The 21144-nt window shown below is 39.6% G+C and overlaps 1 protein-coding gene across 1 annotated transcript in view; it reads right to left on the bottom strand.

Annotated features, from left to right (window-relative positions):
• Positions 1–8194: 8194 nt before the first annotated feature.
• tesk1a (testis associated actin remodelling kinase 1a) overlaps positions 8195–21144 on the bottom strand; it is a 22362-nt gene continuing 9412 nt past the window's right edge. Inside the window, exons 3-11 of the mRNA XM_053490737.1 lie at positions 19035–19156; positions 18868–18916; positions 18622–18768; positions 18161–18243; positions 17174–17264; positions 15764–15847; positions 15284–15370; positions 14109–14205; positions 8195–9644 (exon numbers count right to left, since the gene is read on the bottom strand). Of these exons, the coding sequence (XP_053346712.1) occupies positions 8566–9644; positions 14109–14205; positions 15284–15370; positions 15764–15847; positions 17174–17264; positions 18161–18243; positions 18622–18768; positions 18868–18916; positions 19035–19156 (1839 nt within the window). The 3' untranslated portion in view covers positions 8195–8565. The remainder of the gene's footprint in view (positions 9645–14108; positions 14206–15283; positions 15371–15763; positions 15848–17173; positions 17265–18160; positions 18244–18621; positions 18769–18867; positions 18917–19034; positions 19157–21144) is intronic.

Here is a 21144-nt window from a genome sequence, read left to right as displayed (position 1 = left end):
GTTTACTTACTAAACTTAGTAAAATGATACTAAAGTATCATCAACATTTATTAAAGCTAATTCTCCCCAGAACAGATGGGGTTAAGTGCTTTTTTATGGGGAAGAAGCTATGTCTAATTTGGAATCAAATGTAATTTAGTCTTTACATCCATCATGACAATCACAAATTTTTATTCTTGTCCAAGTAATAGAAATTATAACTTAACTGTACAAACTCCGTGGCTAAGTAGATAAAACTGAAACATGGCTTCTTTAGGCACCCCATTAGGATAAAAAGCACTATGCTGAGAGGCACCATGCTGCTTTATAGTGTAGTGTTTTACACGGTCTGCATGCACAGGGTATATATTTCAGTATTCATGTCCTGGGCAGATGGACTTCAGTGAGCTCTTTAGATGGATTTATGATGTAAAGTTTAAAGAAACCAAAGTGCTTTGCTAATCAGTGCTTACTTAGGGCACAAATTGCTTCTAGCAATTTTAAGCTTTAAGATTTTACACACACACACACACACACACACACACACACACACACACACACACACACACACACATAGGTTCAACTGGACAGAGTCCCTTCTCCTCTCCTTCATCTTCACCACCTCCCCCTTGTCTTCCTCTAAATTACCTGCTCCAAAGACACCTCTAAATCCAGAACCTTACCCGAGTCCTGCCCAGCATCATCTGAGCCAGCCATCTCTATTCCAGTCTCTATTTTTTTTCTCCATCACTCTCCTTTTCTCTTTTAGACCCATGAAATAAGGGCAGAGGTTGACCAAGTGCAGGAGTGCAGGGCAAGGACTGACACAGGTGAGGTGGACCTCAAAGCGTTAATTCGCCATGGTGGAGAAGAGCAGACTCATTGAATGGGAGCAAAGTGAAGGTCAGAGAGATAAGTGACTTGTTGGGATGCGGCCACCATTCAGGTCATGGCATAAAGACAAAGGGGTATCGGTGCACTGGTGTACTGCTGTCGCCACATCGCACCTGGATGGAGCCAGAGCATATTACTACGCTATTATAAACACCTCTGTGAAGTTACTTTTACTAACATCTGACTGACATCTATCTGGTGTTTTTAAACATTAATTTAAATTTAGGAATGATTGCCATATTGTCCATATTGTTTTAATAGTTTATTTCACTGCTAAATTCTCTTCAGTTTCCAAAAGAGAGTTCACAGGATAATTAAAGAAGTACAAGATCTGTCTGCTTTCTGCTAAAGGGTTTGGATGTTTTGGTTTTGTGGAAACTTCTGGGATTCAGGTGGCCTGAAATGTCCTGACTGACAGTCCTGTCACGCCCACCTGTCAAACCAAGCCACGATCACCTGCGACTCCATTCCACATTTCTCTCGCTTACGTTTTTTCCGCCTCATTCACCAGCTCGAGTTCCTCATCCCCATTCATTACTTCACTCAGTATAATTCTCCACCAAACAACCACTCCTTGCCAGATTATTGTGTGCCATCATGCCCAGTTTTCCAGTGTTCATTTTTGCCTTGATCTTTGGATCTCGACAAACGCTGTTTTATGGATCTCGCTCACATTTTAAGATTTAGATTTATTGTTTTCTCGACCCACGCTCTCATTTCACAACCACAATCCTAGATCACAGTCTCTAACTTCATGAATTTGAACCATGCACGCTCACGACAATGATAATTTTTTTTTACCTGTTCACAAAACATTATATGAAAATGATGTGTGTGCCAATCTTCTGCTTGGGTTACTTTGAGATCATGTGTACACCTCGTATTCTGTATTTTTTTTTAAAGTTTTCTGATTTTCCTACCGTTCACCACTCAAATGTGAACTGGCTATAATAAATTAGCCCTTGGTATAAATTAGCATGGGAAGAGGAATGTGTGTGTGTGTGTGTGTGTGTGTGGTGCTCTGTGATGGACTGGCACCCCATCTAAGGAAGAAGTTCTCAAACTTAAGTTTCTATTCTAGATTAAATATCTGGAATGATTAATGATAAGTAACTTACTTGTACTAAACTTACTTATAATTTACAATTAATGTGCGTTGGCATTTAGGCAGTTAAACAAAATACATTCAAACCTTGTAGGAAAATGCAGTTTTCTAACTGCAGTCAGACGCCTAAACCAAACCAACTCTAACTTTAAAGCACATTACCTTCAATTGCCAGTAAAATTCAAAATACATCCAAGTTAGTGCATAAGTAATGGCACTGTTTATCTGCAAATTGTTGCTTCTGAACCCAAACAGCTCCTACATTAAAGTTAAATGTTTTAGTAAAAACAATGCAAAGTGCATTAGTTTCAATGCCTAAATAAACTGATTATACTGTACAAACTGACCTTAAGACAAGTCATTTTTTAAATGCTACTAGGTTTATTTATGAACAACAAGTAAAAACGCTGTGTTTGTCTTTGCACCTAAAGAAAACATCAAGTATTTCAACAGCTGATGTACACGGTATTGGTATATACCACACGCAGAGGTAAAGAAGGTGCAGGACTTTACGTACTTAGGGTCAACGGTCCAGAGCATCGGTGAGTGTGGAAAGGAGGTGAAGAGGCGGGTACAGGCAGGTTGGAATGGGTGGAGAAAAGTGTCAGGTGTGTTGAGCGATAAAAGAGTATCAGCAAGAATGAAAGGAAAGGTTTACAGGACAGTGGTGAGACCAGCGATGCTCTACGGCTTAGAGACAGTGGCGCTGAAGAAAAGACAGGAGGCAGAGTTGGAGGTAGCAGAGCTGAAGATGTTGAGGTTCTCCTTGGGAGTGACAAGGATGGATAGGATCAAGAATGAGTTTATCAGAGGGACAACCCATGTTAGATGTTTTGGAGATAAAGTCAGAGAGGCCAGATTGAGGTGGTTTGGACATGTTCAGAGGAGAGATGGTGAATATATCGGTAGAAGGATGCTGAGGTTGGAACTGCCAGGCAGGAGGTCTAGAGGAAGACCAAAGAGGAGATTTATGGATGCAGTGAGAGAGGACATGAAGTTAGTTGGTGTGAGAGAAGAGGATGCAGAGGATAGGGTTAGATGGAGGCAGATGATTCGCTGTGGCGACCCCTGAAAGGGAACAGCCCAAAGACAAAGAAGAAAAAGAAGATGAAGGTGTTGTACATGGTATTGTACCTGGCAAAAAAAAGTGTATGTTATTGACTCTCCAGGCCTGTTATTGTGCGACAAAGGAAAGATTTTCATGAAATAGGACCAAAATTTATATTTTTTAAAAGAAAATTTAAAATTTAACAAAAGCAGCCATGATATGGATAAATAAACACCGGCTGATGCATTAGCTATTATAATGTTGTAACTAACTTTTCCCTGCCTCTTCCTATTATTGACATTTTTGCTAAAAAAACTGTATATTTTGGCTGATGTTCATTTATAAGAGAGATATAAAAGAGTCTTAAAGATGCTTATTAAAGGGTAAATCTATTTTGGATGTCTATAAACTCCATCGGCAGGACACATGTCGCATTACTGCAAGCTTTTATGTAAAAATATCAAAGGAGTAATAATTTTAGTTTATCCTTTAAGTGGTGAGTAAAATTACATGTCAGTGTATCTTTCGTCCTTACTTTTTCCCCCAAGTCTGATTACAGTATCTAGACTTGCGTGTTTGTCAGTTATTGTAATGAGGTGATTGTATGTACAGTATCTGTGTGTGTGTGTGTGTGTGTGTGTGTGTGTGTGTGTGTGTGTGTGTGTGTGTGTGTGTTTCTTTTCAGTTCAGTCCCTTTTTAGTCCCTTGAGGAGACAGATGGCTTATGGCAAGAAGCTGTTACACAGTCTGGATGTTTGAGCCAGAATGCTTCGGCACCTTTTTCCAGATGGCAGGAGTGTGAGTGTGTGTGATGGTTGCGTCCAATCAGCTACAACACTGGTGGCTTTGAGAATATTTACATTTAAATTTAGGCATTTGGCAGATGTTCTTATCCAGAGCGACTTACAAAAAGTGCTTTAAAGTTTACATCCCAGGAGGGATACTTACACTGGGTTAACTAGGTTAATAACTAAGTGTCATTAGGCAAACACAACTGGGAAGAGTTTTTTTTTTTTTATTTTTTTGGGGGGTAAGGGTTAGGGTAGGGTTAGGAAAAGTGCTAAAATCTACAAAAAATTCATATTTTTCACTTTTATGCAGGTTAGAGCAATACCAATGCATATAGACAAAAGCCTTTTTTTTCTTGGCAGCTTTTATTATATTAAAAACTTATTTTAAAGAACTGTTACAATATTATCACTGTCGGCAATATGATGAAATTAATTATATTTCATTTCATTGTTTTCAGTTACTGTATATCTATAACCAAAAAATTCAAACAAAAAAATTAATTAATGAGCATTTTGTGAGTTCAACATTTTTGTAACATTATTCCCCAAATGCGAATCCTCTGCACCAACACACACCAAAAGGACTTCCATGTAAGGAGTTTTTTTTTTAACAACATTTTACTGGTGTTGGTTTCTGATGCACTAATTATTACCGCTAATATTTAAGGTTTTCTTACTGTACAATGTTATAGGTTCAATTGCAGAATAACGTAATTCAGGTTGTAGCTGTACTAACACCTCTGTAAAAGGGTTTTAGGTATTGGCTTTCATTAGAGCTGGACCAACAGTATTTGTATTAGCATGAGTAGTATTGGTTCTTGTCCATCCATGTTTTGTTTTTTGTGTTCTTTATAATTAGTAGTAGTAGTAGTAGTAGTATTGTTGTTTACTGGTCTAGTATTTTTACCATTCGATGCAGTATGAGCAACCAAACCAGTTTTGTAGGCTTGTACTTAATGACACACTCAGTATCAAGTATCCACCCCAAGGAAGCTGACACATAAATATACACTGCATAGATCTAATATGTAGATGCCTTCATAGCTCCAAATAAGTGTAATGAATAGGCCACAGCATTATAAATCTCCATAACACAACAGAGACAGCAGGACTGTAGCTCGGCATTAAAGTGAAACCTAAAACAGTTTATTTAAGACTTTCCCACAAAGATACTGTGTTGCGTATTACACATTTTACTTTTTACTACAGTTAAAAGTTTTACTAAAGTTAAACTTTAATTATATAAAGCAAACATAAACAAAACAAAACCAAAAACAATGGCATAAAGCATGGCTAACCAAACGGACAAGTAAGACAAGAAGGACAAGTACTGGTACAAGTTCTGGTAAGACAAGTCCAAGACCTGACTATTTATAGCCACATTATTTGCTAAACTAGATTCGGGCTAGAAGAATGACAAGATCCCAGGTGCAGTGTGGGAGTCTCTGGGTGCAAGGTGCCCTCTACGAGTTATGCCTGACATAACCCCCACAAAAGGCACCAAAGGAGGTCCTGGACAACACCCCTAAAATCCTCTGTCAGACTTTCCAACACTGAGGCTGTGGTTCTTAAGTCCAATTGGGGGTTTGCCACAGAGATTAAGCCATGACACAACATCCTCGAAACCAGCAGGCAAAGCAAACATGATGTCTTCCAACCTGGGAGGTGGGGCAGAGGGCATGGCTCAGGCGGTGCAGGGTTTTTAGAGCAGAATGGGTCTTCACTTAGGCAATCAGGAACATCAGGGCCTAAAATGAGGCTAATTTCTGAAGACTTTGCACTTATCTTGAGAGAAGGTTAGATCTTTTTCCTTCTTCATAAGCTGGACGAGCTGTTCCTGGAGCGCTGCACCTTCCTCTAGTAGAGCCTGCTTATGCTCCCAGTCTTGCGCAGTGTGGCATATGTTCCCCTTTCTCATGAGCTCATATGCTCACTGTTGGATATTCGTCACCCGCCCTCCATTGATACTCAGTCTGGGGTTCCTTCTCACTCTCATCTGCGCCACGCCTGGACCCCAAACAGGGTTAGGGTTAGGGTTAGTGCAATAGTGGACATTTCTCTGAAGGTATCTCAGGAAGTTGCCAGCAAACACACCCGAAGAAGGGCATCAGATGGGAAGCTGTCTTGATGTGAGTAGCGGGAGTGATTGTGCACACTTTTGGAAAAGCTTTTCTCATTTGGAGATGTCATGGGTTTGGAGATGTCAACAAAAACAAAACTTAAACACCAGGTACATCCGCGGCAAAGGAATTCCTTGTCTTCATGAGACAGGATTCTTTTTGCAATGTAAAAAAGCACAAAACTCCCTTGTCTCCTTGAGACAGGATTATTCTTTTTTCTTTTCTTTTGACTTTTCTTTTCAGTTTTCTCTTTTTTTTTTTTCATTTCCAGTACGTGCCTGTCTGAGACCCATGAACATTCCGCTGAAAATAGGACAATGTACAGCTGGGCCCGCTTTTTTGCCTCCACCCTCAGGGGGAGGTTTTTGATGGACAAACAGACCCACTGTCCTGGGCAAAGCTTGGGTCCCATCCTCCTTTTCACATTGGCTCAGAAACCGGTCACTGAGCACATAATACCGGCTCTGCGCATCACTGAAAAATCAAAGAGAAGATCCAGCAGGTTGGGACAACGACAGGAACTGGACCCTGGAGGGGGCCAACTATAAGTACCAGCTGCAGTCAGAACCCAAGCCCTTATGTGGTCACACATCCCTTTCACAGCACATCCATGGGTGGCCAGAATCCTGGAGTTTCCATCGACGCCTATGTACCATCATGGCACCCAGGGCGGTCAGGGAAACTTGGTGACAAAAAACCTGTGGTGTAACTGTCAATGGGTTTACTTCTACTTTTATTATTATCATTATTATTATTATTATTATTATGACCCTTTATATTGACATGACTATATCAATATAATGTAATCAAACTATAATGATATTTCTGGTGCAATTGTTACTGCTGCTTCCTTCCTTAACCTGTACATGGAGACAGTGAAAATACTGTATATAGAACAGAACCTCTATACATACAGGATATTATTTATTGCTAGAGGTTTACCCGCGGCTCCGCCCATGTGCAGATCCTGACACCTACATGCTACCATTACCTTGAGAAATTTCATCATAAGTCCCAGTTTGCTTAAACGTCCCTCGTAAGAATAGCCAGTTTGATCATTTTTTAAGATAATGAAGCCAGACACAGGGTTTAAGTCAATGTTTTAATGTTGAAAACAATTTTAATAAATAACTTAAATCATTAACATTTATTAAAGCAAATTTTCCCCAGAACTGATGATGATACTCATTGTGCTAAGTGCTTTTGTGTGGGGGAAAAGCTAACCCTTTACACAGTAAATACAGACTTTGAAATCAAATGTAATTTAGTCTTTACATCCATGGTGTCAATAACAAGTTTCCATTCTTATCCAAGTAATAAAAATTATAACTAAACTGTACAAACTCCGTAGCCTCAGTAGTAGATTTGGATCAGATTAACACTTTACATCAAATGAAACTTTGTTCCATCAGTCCAGGTTGTTGTTTAAACTTTAAATAGGGCTTCTTTAGGCGTCCCCTTAACCTACAAATAGTTACACTCACTATGCTGAGAAGCACCACATTGCGGTATAGTGTAGAGTTTTTACATGCACAGGTTTTCAGTATTGGCATCATGGGTAGGTGGACTTACACAAGCTTAAGGGAACTCTTTAGATGGATTTATGATGTGAAGTTCAAAATCATGCTGTTCATCAGAAAGGGACTGAACCAGAATACACAGGACACATGACTTTCTTTCTTTTACAATTTTGGTAAAATTTTCATTTAGTAAAAATAAAAAGCCTTATACAGTAGGTTTGATTAATGACTCGTATTGATGGTTTCACTGCATGGAATTTACATTACAGTTTCAAATAGGATTATGTTTTTCCAAAGTGAGATCAATCCATCCTGTGTAATCTGGTTTAGCAAGCTGTAAATACGCATAGACAATATTACTTTAACAAGCAGCATAAAACCTGACCAGCAAGGATCTTCTGTGTCACTAGAGTGCAACAGTAAAAATGATAGACTTTACAAGACATGTTTCTATAAGATTAAAAAAGGTGCATACTCCATTACAAAAGAATGAAATTGTATGAACAGCCTTGCTAATCAGTGCTCACTTATTGCACAAATTGCTTCTAGACATATAAAGAGCTTTTAGAATTTCTCCACACACACACACACACACACACACACTATTACATATTTTTGTTCCCCAGTTTTAAATGATGGTGTTTTTATTTTATAATTAGGCTTCAATTGCCAATACATTTATACATGAACTCTCTCTCTCTCTCTCTTACACGCACACACACACACACACACACACACACACACACACACACACACACACACACACAGTCTGTTTTGGGGCAACTTTACCACCAGTGGCTAAAATGTGGTCTAATGTGGCTATAATAGCACCTTGTCCAAATTGATCACAAAAGATTTACAGTAAGTTTGCATCTTAAAGTACCACCGACACTCTCCATACTGTATATCTGTTTTTCTATGACACTTTTCTCTCTCTCTAGCTTGTGTTCTCTCTCACACATACACACACATACACACATACACACACCCTAAGATCCCAACGCACCAATTTGTTACTCCCTCACTGCACATTCGCACTAATATTCTAGCCATAGTGGTTATTGGCACAGTGCCAGTGCCAAAGTGAGCACTCGAGAGGGGACTCTAACTACGTCTGTGCTTCTGGAAGTGGCAAACCAGGTTCGCAGGTCATTGTAAGAGGAGCCAGACCCTTAGCTCCTCGACACATCAGTCCGTTGTTTGCCCTCCCAGCTGCCGCCTCTCCCCCATTAAGATTCCTGTATTGGCGTAGGGATGGGGTTCGGCGAGAAGGTGGGGCTCCACGCAGGCACACCGATGGAAAGCTGAACCCCACCAAGCAACAGCCCGGACAGGAAATTATGTCATCTTGTTCGGGAGGAGGTGCCAGACGACTGGGAGCATGGTGACCGTGGTAGCCACTGAGTCGCACCCAAGGCACCCGGCCAACTCCCAGCATGCTGTTATTATTGTCCAGACGGGGTAGGGGTGGAAGGGATGGAGGGCCATTTGAAATGGGTACTTTCCAGCCATTAGGCTGAGGGCTGAAGGAAGAGGAGGGTGAATAAGAACTGTGAAGCAGAGGCTTTGCTGTTGATCTCAGAGCACCCTCCAATGCATCAAAGGAGCTAGTGCAGTCCATGGGTTCAATCCGACAGAGTTCCTCCATCTCTACTTCTTTATCCTCCTCTTCCTCCTCGTCTTCCTCTTCTTCATCCACTCGCTCCAAAGACACCATATCTAGATCCAGCACCAAACCGGAGTCTTGCCCAACATCATCTGTGCCAGCCATCTCCTTCCCTGTCTCTTGTTTTTCTCCATGACTCTCTTCCACACTTTCAGTTCCAGGCTCATGAAATGAGGTCAAAGGTCGACCAAGTTCAGGAGTGCAGGGTAAGGACTGGCACCGGCGAGGTGGACCTCGAAGTGTTGAGGCGCCGCACAGTGGTGGAGAAGAGGAAGGCTCAGGGGGTGGGGGCAAAGTAAAGGTCAGGGAAATAAGTGACTTGCTGGGTGTGTCGAAGAGCTTAATGCGGCCACCATTCAGGTCATGGCGTAAAGAGAAGGGGTTAAGGCGCACCGGTGTACCCACGCATGGACTCGAGGCTGGTGGCAACAGGGCAGACTGACTCCGTGCGAGGCGCTGGATACCCAATTGGCACGGCGAACTCCGCCTCCTGTATGGGCTCTCATCTGCAGCAACAGGTTCTGGGGAAATCAAAAAGCACTAATGTGACATGAAGTAATAAATGCACACTACTGTTTTCTACAAAAAGATTAAATTTATAATAAGTAGTAAGGAAACACTTTAGAAATGTGCTATTATAAAAAAATAATCAGGCTGCTGGCTACAGGCTGCTTCTCATCAGCACATTGTTGACTTTTTCCTAAAAGTGCACAACCCATTTTGTGTATTAAGGAAAAATGGCATATCATACTTTTTATTCTTAGTATTGGTACTTTATTCACACTTTTTTCTTAGATAGTGGTGCTCACATGTTGGTCAACCCTATAGAATTTTCCATATTTCTTTTGACCAAACACATTCTCAGGCTTTCTAAAAGACAAATTCTGAAAGTAAGACCATCTTGTCATTTAGCGCATGAATAATTGAAAAGAGATGAAATATTAAATGATTATACTTTTGGTAGCCAGTAAACAGACCTTTACCAGACCAGGAAATGGCCATCAGAGGCGTACTGCAATTTAGATACATAAAAATTATTATTTTTTAAATGAACATGATAACAGCATCAGTTAAAAATAAAATGGAGCACTTTTATACTGAGTAAAATAGATTAATCATATAACAATCCATAGACCTAATATTGATTTTGTAAATTGACAATCACAATTTAAGAAAATGACTTCTTATATGGATAGAGTTTTTCTTGCCTTCTAGATGTTTTCCCTGTTCATAACAGTATATCTCCATAAAACACTGAAGAATGAATTCCCAATATGCAAGTGACAGAGATGTGTGTACAGTAGGTATATATGTACTGTAGGTATGTGTACATGTGTGTATGTACCATACATATATGCACACAATATGTTACATGAAGATGTATGTTTGATGCAAGATTCTAATAAAAAATAAATAGAAAAAAACCAAAAAAAAGTACACTCCCTGTCCAAAAACTAGTCACACCTGGATTTAACTAAGCAAATAGTTAGAATGGTGCCATTGGATAATTACTGCAGTCAGGATTTAGTCCTCATCACAGTACAGAGACAGCACTCGTTAAAGTAGTAAATGACCTCCTATTGGCCTCTGACCAGGGTTGCGTCACTATGCTTGTGTTACTCGACCTCAGTGCATCTTTTGACACCATTGACCATAATATTCTTTTTCACAGATTAGAAAACGTGGTTGGAATTAAGGGTACAGCCCTCTCCTGGCTCAGATCCTATTTGACCAATCGTTATCAGTACAGTATGTAGATTTAAATGGTGATTATTCTGCATGTTCTCTAGTAGAGTTTGGTGTTCCACAGGGTTCAGTTTTCGGTCCACTGCTTTTTTCCATTCACATGCTTCCTTTGGGCAACATAATCCATAACCATGTTATTAGTTTTCATTGTTATGCTGACAACACACAGTTATACGTCTCAGCAAAACCAGATGAGAAAAACCAGCTTGCTAAAATTGAGCAATGCGTAAAGGATATAAAAGACTGGATGCTAATTAATTTTCTTTCTGCTTAATCCTGATAAGACAGAAGTTCTAGTCATAGGACCGCATGCAGCTAAAAACAAGATTTTATATCACACTGTAACTTTAAATGGCCTTTCTGTTCCATCAAATGCAACAGTGAAAGACCTCGGTGTAATTATTGATTCCAGCCTTTCATTTGAAGCTCATGTAGATAATATTACCAGGATAGCATTCTTTCACCTCTGAAATATTGGCAAGTTAGAGAATATATTGTCACTAAACGATGCAGAAAAACTAGTTCATGATTTTATCACCTCTAGGTTGGACTATTGTAATGCCTTACTGTCTGGTTGTTCAACTAGGTGCATAAATAAGCTTCAGCTAGTCCAGAATGCAGCAGCGAGAGTCCTCACTAGAACCAGAAGATATGAGCACATCACCCCTATCTTATCTTCACTCCATTGGCTCCCTGTGAAACTTCGCATTGATTTTAAAATACTACTCTTGACATATAAAGCATTAAATGGTCTCGCGCCGCAGTACCTGAGCGAACTGCTAGTGTCTTACAATCCGCCACGCCTACTTCGATCAAAGGATGCAGGCTGCTTGTCAGTACCGCGTATTATGAAAAATACAGCTGGGGGCAGAGCTTTCTCTTACAAAGCCCCAAAATTATGGAATAGTCTTCCAAATAGTGTTCGGGACTCAGACACAGTCTCAGTGTTTAAGTCCAGGCTAAAAACCTATTTATTTAGCCAAGTATTTTTATAAATACAGTAGATCAGCCTTAGGTAAAGGAGCAGATCTGGAGGTCTCATGGACGTAGAGTATTATGGTGAACTGGTATGTTTGGATGCTGTCTTCCTCACTCTCATTGATCACTCAGGTTTGTTGACGGTGAGGTGATTGGTTGCTTTACATCTCAGTTCCCCCTCATGTTTGTGTTTCCTTCTGGCTCTCCCTTTTAGTTATGATGTCATAGTTAGTCCTGCCGGAGTCTCTGCTTGCACTCATACATACGTAACTGTTATCTCTCCTTTTCTGCTCTCCTCTCCCCTCTCTCTCTTTCCCTCTCTATGTCAAGCTACACATGTCGTTCCTGAGCTGCCAGTGATCTGACTCCTGGTGCCCCGCTTCTGGTTGGAGATCTCGTCACATGAATCCCCCGTGTGTCTCTTTGGAATGCGTCTGGTGTCTGGGGATGGTTTCACTCTACCATGAAGACCGTTCTGGCCTCGACTGATGTTGACAGCTGTTTCTCTGAGGACTTGACTTCAAATTCAAATTCAAATTTTATTTGTCACATACACAGTACGATATACAGTGAAATGCTTTAGACAACTGCCCGTGAAAGAATATAAATAAATATTCTAATAAAGAATAAAATAAAATATAGAATTAAAATAAAATAACAACATAACTGTACAGTAATAAATTGAGTATAAATAGAAATGTCACGGATTTATGGTTTGCCGCCTACCTAGGGGATCCATATCTGCACCACGCAGACTTTCGATTGGTGTCCCAAAAGGTTGCCAGTCAGTAGTTGGTCCTCTTCTGTTGTGCTAATCACTTGGTGAGGTTATATCCTCACATGGCCTTTCATATCATTGCTATGCTGATGGCACACAAGCCTTCCTCTCTTTTTCTCCCTTAGACACTCAGGTTTCCACTTGGATCTCACCATGTCTGACAGACATCTCATCCTGGATGACAGCTCATCAACTGAAACGTGATCTCAGTAAAACAGAACTTCTGTTCATCCCAGGTGATTCACCCCCCTGTCAGGATCTTATGATCTTTCTGGAGATCACTCCCTCAGTCACACTACTTTGGTTTAACTGTTAATTTCTCCTCACACTCATAACCTTCTATTCATTACAGCCTCAGAAGAATTCGTTCATTCACAGACCACATTTCAGTCGCTTGGTATTTCAAGACTGGACTACTGCAACTCATTCCTGGTTGGTCTGCCTCTGTGCACCATTTGTCCTCTGCAGCTGATCCAGAATGCGGCAGCATGGCTTGTTTTCAACCTTCCTAAATTCTTCCACACCACTCCATTTCGTCGCTCCCTTCCTCGCATCAAATTCAAGAAACTGATGCTTGCCTACCAGCCCAGCACCCTCTTACTGTACCTCAAAGACTTATCACATCCCACAATGCACCACATTCGCTCCGATCCTCCTGCTAGACTGTTTTCTGTCCTGGCCTAGATGGTGGGATGAATTTCCTCTGGATGTCTGTATAACGAGTCACTGGCAATCTTTAAGCAACAACTAAAGGCCACTGTTTCTTACAGTAGGTATTTGGGTTAACTCCATCCCCTTCACCTCTACCCAAAAAAAATTAAATTAATCCTACCACACAGTGTGTGACTGATGGTACTTCTAGTTAGTAACTTAGTGAACCAGTGTAAGGATTTATTTAATGTTGGAAACTTTAAAGTCACTCAGCAAGTCACTTATGCAATTCTGCCAAATACCCAAATGAAATGACTTGTAATCATCCTTGAGTGTAAGGGTTAACCCCTAGAGGTCGCCAAAGCACCCAGAGACTGTTTCGTTGTGTTTTTGTGTTGTAGTTTTGTTTGAGTTGGACTTCATGTCCCAGACTGCACCTCGGTCAGGTGAGGGGAGCACACACCTGAACTGAGGATAAGTAATTAAATTAATCATTATAAATAGCCTGAGCTATTTATATAGCGTCTAGCATTGGTTGTCATTATAGTTTCTGTGATTATGGTTGTTTTGTTTTGTGTAAAAGTAATATATTTAAGTTTCCAAGGTGCTCTAAGAAAGGACCTTTTATTTTGTTCTACTTTAACATATACTATTAAAAGGAACTCCTTGAAAAGATTCTTTGCATTTATGCCACGACACACGTGCAGACAACCGATACGTGACATTGAGATTATTTTAAGTTTTTTTTAAGCAAACATTTAGCCACATTTTTCGCAATACATAAATTAATCAGTGTACTTGCTCTTCCATAAAACAAAATAAAAATCCTTGCCTATAATAACTGGTGTCTTAGTCTTCTCACTTTCCCTCTCCATCCTCTCCAAGGTCACAACAATGTCAGAGAAAGAAGGACGACTCACTGCACACATCTACCAGAAGAGAGCAGAAACATATTTGCATATTTAATTACCGTTACAGATTATAAACGTCAATATGTATTTATGTTTAACAGTTATAGAACATGAATGAATTAAATTATATTTAAAATAAACTATACTTTACAGGCAGACTAAATGTTATTAATCATGTTGTTTTAATTTACAATATTATTAAATTCTCGGTTGAATTAAAGCTCTGTAACGAGGGCTCTGACTGTAGTGCTGGCATGTACAAGTCAAATATCATATGTTTATTCATGTATTTGTTCTAATACAGTTCTGTGCAACAGTACTACCTTGTGCCACCCAACATTTCTTCATATTAAATGAAATTAAATGATAAAAATTATATTAAGGAAATTAAAATAAATGTTCTACTGCAACAGGCTGCAAATACCAAAAGATACAATTTAAAAACCAGTTGTTTATGTACCAACCTCAGCAGCGACCTCATTACCCCTCTCTCTGTTCCAACCCCTCAGCATCAGTTGTATACTTATCACCGTCTAATCATCTATACTAATCATCTGTCATCATCTGCACCTGTTTCTCACTGGTTCATGGCTTATTCCTGTTCGTATTTTTATACTTGAATGATTCACAGGTCACTGTGTGGCTTAACAAACAAAAAACAATTCCCTCCGAAACTGCTCAGGTACAGGAACTGGAGTGGACATGAAAGGCAAAACCTTCAGAAGCCTGGGAGCTATTCATCAGGACTACATTAAACATACAAGACAGTTTGGAGCTTTGGAAGTCAAATATGGTGAAATGAGGGGTGGCTTAAGACTTTTGAATAGTACAGTGGAACCTCTGATAGTAAGCCGGTATTAAAAATTAATTTCGTCTTGATAAACGAGCAAGTCTTGATATGTTTAGTATCGAGTATCATTTGGCACGTATGCGCTTTTTGTTTTAACGCTGAGTGTAACGTGATCAAAACTGAGCCAATGATTTTTCTCAAAAGCATCTTTTATTTAGTGTTTGTATTTGTGTGCGCTCGCACAGGGGTGGGTATGTGTGTGTGTGTGTGTGGGTGTGTGTGTGGGTGGGTGTGTAATCCCCTTACGTTGCAGCAGCCAACAGCCAGGTTAAGCAAAGCAGGTGGACAGTCTCCAACCATTTGCTCAAAGGTTTCCACATCTAGTCCAAAGTCCTACACAGAGACAAACATCATGAAGAATATGTCATTCATATTGTAAGCACAGATTGTTTTACGCTAAAAGTACAATCAATTAAACAAGGAAAGTGTAGATCACAGTTTTTAAAATGTCTTTTAATGTTAACTTTCTCTGAATTTACAAATAGAAAACTCTGAGATCTGCAAGGTGTTTTTGCCAGAACAGGATTTGCATTTGATTTGCATGCTGCTCCACAAGAGGAACTCAAAAATTCATCACTACTGCAGCAGTTATTAAGAGATCATTTTACAGGCATATAAGGAACATATCAAACATTCATATGGGCTGCAGTGCATATGTACAGTTTATGACACTTTGTATCAGTCTGGAAGTACAGAGTATTTACAGCAGTAATGTTTTGACTGTACCTCTGTTCGTGGGAGGACGTCAGGGTCGGCCTCGATCCGAGCAATGATCTCACACAGAATGATACCGAACGCGAAAACATCCACCTTTTGGGAGAAATTGATGAAGCACCATTGTCTGTTTCAATTATTTTTATTTATTTATTTATTATTTGTTTATATTTAATTCTCTGATAGAAATATGACTCATTCATACATTACACATTTAAGAAACACAAACAAGTCAGGCACATGGTGACAGAAATCAAATATAATTGAAGATATAATTCAGACTGACATGTGGAGTTACTGTTATCACACCAAAGTACTTCATTCTTCTTATTATTATTACTGCTAGTGGAAGTATTCACTCACTCTTAATATAGAGTAATATAGAGTATAGAGCCACAAGAGACCTGGAGCCAATACAAAAAATCTCGGGGGACACAATATGACCCTGACACCTTAGATGAGGTTCTAGTCAATCACATTTTTATTAACATCCTGCGAAACATGACCAATTCAATTCAATTCAATTTTATTTGTATAGCGCTTTTAGCAATTTTCATTGCCGCAAAGCAGCAAATGAAACCAAAAGATTTTTATTCTGCTGTAATGTATATGTGACAAATAAAAGCTTCTTCTTATAGCTGCTATAATAATTATTTCCTCACTAGTTGATTTCTTCTCTCTTTTACACTTATGATGAAACGAATGTCCTCTGTCCTGAAAATTATCCTTCAAAGGAAACTTTAATGTAGATTATAAAGCACTTACACTCTAGACTTCTTCCATTAACGCTATATACTTTATAAAAAATATAAAAAATAAATGTGTATTTTTACAAAGCTTCATTGTATTAAATAACATGAAGGCATTTTATCTATTTATTATTTTGGATAATTTTACTTGCACTTTTAATTACACTTGGATTATGTGGAGCATCCTCAATAGAAGTTCCTGTTAATAAGCTTTATCCTTCAGAATGATAACATATTATTTTGACATTACGTCTAATGCTTCAGCTTGTACTTACAGCCGTTTCTGCTTTTTTGAAATGAAAACAGGGTTATATTTTAGTGCCTTCTAAGAAGTCTACACTGTTGCTGATTTATTCCTTTTAAGGACATTTATGATGTTGACGCACGTTTTCTTTAAAGAGGAAATAGTGAGAAAAGGTCATGTGTTTTGCATTGGCTAAAATAAACAGCTCAAGTTACTTGATGAGAGAAAATAAGGAGTCGTTTCCATACGTGTCTTTATATTCTAAAGTATTTTATACTGCACCGGGGATTGTAAGATTGTCGGTTCTCCTTGACCTAGTGAGCCAGTATGAGAACGTGTTTATTTGTCGAGACTTCAAAGCACTTCTGTAAGTCGCTCTAGTGAACGGCGTCTGCCGAGTGACGTAAATCTAAATGTAAATGTAAATACCTTCTCATCATAAATCTCTCCTCTGAGCACTTCCGGAGCCATCCAGTAGGGGGAGCCAACCACAGCCAGAGGCTGCTTCTCCACTCCATCACTGCAAGACAATAACAGGTTTCATATCACACAGTTTAAGATTATATAAACCCCTCGATCACTCAGGTCCAGACTGACATTACTCAGTCTTGTAACTAAACACCTTCCCAATTCGAATAATTGATTAATAGGTTTATACCTTTATTTAACCAGGCAAGACAGATTAAGGCCAGGTTTCTTATTTACAACTGTGGCCTGGCGAAGGCTGAGCCTTTAGGGGGGGGAGTAGGGGGACTAATAAAAAAAAAGGCATTTTAAGAAAGATGCGTATATACAGTATAAAGAAAACTAATTTTTATATAAAAAAAATAAATAAATAAATAAATAAAAGCGAAAAGTAAACAAGATACATATTACAAAAAAAATCATATATCATGTTATATAAACAATGTAAACAATGGAGTAGCAGTGAGTTAGAGCAGCTAGTCTAAATAACAGCAACACACGTCTTTATAGTAAATTGAGATCCGAGATTGAAAAGCAGACTTTGGGATGAGATTATTTAATTTCCAAAGATGCTGAATGAGCTATTTCAGTAGACTGTTTTTAAAATGGGTGTAGTCATGTAAGAGGCAGTGACTTCTGCTGTTGTGCATTTGAAAATGCAATGATTAAAAATGTTCAGACTTTTCAGAATTATTATTTCCTGACACAATAATGTGTATAAAAGAAACCCGTAACCATAGACCATAAGGGTAAATAAATTCCCGAACACTGGGATTGTTCGTAATGCACTCAAGTCTTATTATTTAGCAATCGTCAATATGATGGTGTGGAACTCTAGCTCTAACAAACATGCCTTTGTATATTTAAATGTTAATATTTAATCCCAGTGTCACCTGATCTGAGATCTGTGCACACGAACACTTGAGGAAAGATGGAAAAACACACACTGACCTGTAATCAGGGATTTTCTCCGCCAGGCCAAAATCTCCGACCACAGCCGTGAAAACAGCGTTCTCACAGCGCACTAAACAGTTCTGCAACGTACAAGAGAGTGACGGGTTTCTGTCTGGTCCATCCACAGAGAGGACAGTCTGCAGTCAGGGAGTCTAAGTGCTGATGTGACAGTTACAGGTGAAGTGTCCAGGACACTCAGTCATTCAGGTGTGCCTCCGTATAAAGCGACTTTTCTTCATCTGAAACTTGACTGTTGGTATTTTCTCTAATATCAGTGACAACACTAATTTGTTTACTGGATAAAAAACATTCTTTAATTAATATTTAAAACAGCTTTTATTGGAAAACCATAAATCTGTCTCATCTTTCAAGTTTTTGATTATGTGTTTTATTCCTTACTAAATAAACTGAGATTATACCGTGTGTGTGTGTGTGTGTGTGTGTGTGTGTGTGTGTACCTTGGAAGTGAGGTCTCGGTGGAAAATGCCTTTGCTGTGGAGGTACTGCAGTCCTCGTGCGATGTCCAGAGACAGTCCTATCCTCACAGTCCAGGGTAAGGACATGTCACTGTCCAGCAGCTGCTCCAGATTTCCACCATTAATGTACTAGAAACATGTAAAGCAGATATTTCTTATATTAATATATAATATTACATCATGTTTTAATTGTACAGAGCTTGTGTGTTACAGTAATATAAACATCACCTCAGTCAGAGCATGAAGCTGTCCCTCATGGACACACACCCCCAAGAACCTGTCGAATAAACATCAAGCAGGAGTCAAGGCAAGAGGAACCAAGGAGGAAATAGTGTGTGTGTGTGTGTGTGTGTGTGTGTGTGTGTGTGTGTGTGTGTGTGTGTGTGTGTGTGTACCTGAGGATGTTGGGATGACAGAGGCGATTCATTAACTGCACTTCTCGCAGCATGTTGGCTTTGTTGCTCGCCAGCGTGTTCATCTTCAGAGCCATCACCTGCCCTGTGATCCTGTGCTGGACCTGAGACACGGGGAACTCATCTGTCACATCACAGTCACATACACTACATGTACACATTGGGATGAGCGCTATTCTAAAGTCTTCAGCCACCTCACTTCTTAATATTTTGCTCCCAGACTTTCCTTTTTTTTCAGTTTGATTTCATTTTTAATGTAGTTTTGAGGAACTTCAGGCTTCCTGAAGGGCTTTTTTGTCTCCTATTATCTTCACTCCAGTCCCTGAGCAGTTTCAGAAGAATGTCTTGTCTTTGACTTATGAATCATGTTAGCATAAAAAAACGTCCTGACCCAGTGAGAAACAGGTGCAGATGATGAGAGATGATCAGGAGGTGATTAGTTTATTGCTGATGCTGATGCTGAGGGGTCGGAACAGACGAGAGGGGAAATGAGGTCGCTGCTCAGGCCGGTACAGAAACAACACGTTTATACACTGTGTCCTTCGGCTCTTTGCAGCCTGTCACAGTAAAACATTTGTATTTCTTCCATTTAATCTACATAACTTGATTTAATTTAATGTAAAGAAATGAGGGGGGGCTCCAAACTTTTGCACAGTACTGTACATCATCCAAGACAATGCGCAGGGTCCGTAATCCCAACTATAATATCAAACAGTAAGACCAAATGAATGTAACAATAGCCGGGTGTAAATGTTCGGTTGCAGTTGTGTCAGGGTCAGTAGCACTCGCTGGAGTCTCCACTTCCAGACACACACACACTAACATAACACACCAAAGACTCCTAACATAGATGTCTCATACAGAGCAGATCTGCGGTACCCACCCTACTGCGGGCGGATACCAACGGCATATTTATGGATGTCTTAGCCAGAGTGAAACAACGGCGAGTGAACTAAAGGCTCAGCAGAGCGAGTAATCCCACCTGCTGTGTTACGACAAAGAATCTAGAGAACTATAAGAGCAATCAGTGTCTTCAAACAGATAGTATACCCCAATGCTCCTCATATAAGGATATATAGACGATAAAGTAGGGAGGAAGTGTCATGTCCTCACGTTTAGGGATCAGGAGGGGGTTTTTCACGTTGACCAAAATGTATCATGACAGCAGTAACAGCCTGACACTGCAAAACTTTAGCTATTCCTACTGAAGCATTATCCATGAGTCCAGCTACAGTGTGTAGCGGCGTTTAATACAGCCGCGCAGCACAAGCGCCCGCGCTCATGCAGTCTCCTCTATAAGATGTCCAACACCCGTATATATCCAGGAGTGGAAGCTTTGGACTCTATCTGACTTCCCACTGTCCCTTTAGTCATCGGCGGTGTTTCCGGTTCGTGTGTCTCCGCACCGCTCCACTAGAGTTAGCTGCCTAGGCGAGGACACTTTATAAAGAGGTTCAACCAGCTTTATTACACAACCACACTGTACAAGCCCTCCGCAAATCAAAAAGTTAAAAAGTAATTAAAAGAAATAAATAAATTCATCAAAAATATAAATAGAAGAATAAAACTGATGAAATAATGAATGAAAGGGTCATGCAAATAGATTAAATTATACCTTTTTTTATTATAATGATGTTTATTCCTCCAAACAAATCTAAAAAGGCTTTTTGTCTGTTTTTTTTTATATATAATGTTGGATGGTACATTTAAAACTAAACATGCATACTAATCTTAACAAACTCTCTGATTTAGATGAAAGTATTTGATTATTTAAAGAAATGTCTGTAAACAACCATGAATAAAGACAGATTTCCCTATAAATATTCTTATCAGGCCAATTGTCAAGTCAAGCCGGGGAACACCGGGGCACGGGAAAACAAAAGAAACCAAAGACACACAACAGTACAGATCTGCTGCCGGTGGAAACCCGGGGTCACGTCCCCCAACATCCATGATGCCTCATTCTCAGTGAGCTGAATACTGATCACTCGCCCTTCAGTAAACACACAGTATCTAAAGAACTCACACTCTGTAAAGTTCCACTCCGCTGAGTCTGCGTGTAGTTTTGGATTACGATTTATTTTAGGTGTTT

The sequence above is a fragment of the Clarias gariepinus genome, unplaced genomic scaffold (assembly GCF_024256425.1).
Source record: "Clarias gariepinus isolate MV-2021 ecotype Netherlands unplaced genomic scaffold, CGAR_prim_01v2 scaffold_31, whole genome shotgun sequence".
NCBI classification, from domain to species: domain Eukaryota; kingdom Metazoa; phylum Chordata; class Actinopteri; order Siluriformes; family Clariidae; genus Clarias; species Clarias gariepinus.
This window is presented reverse-complemented; position numbering and strand designations above follow the sequence as displayed.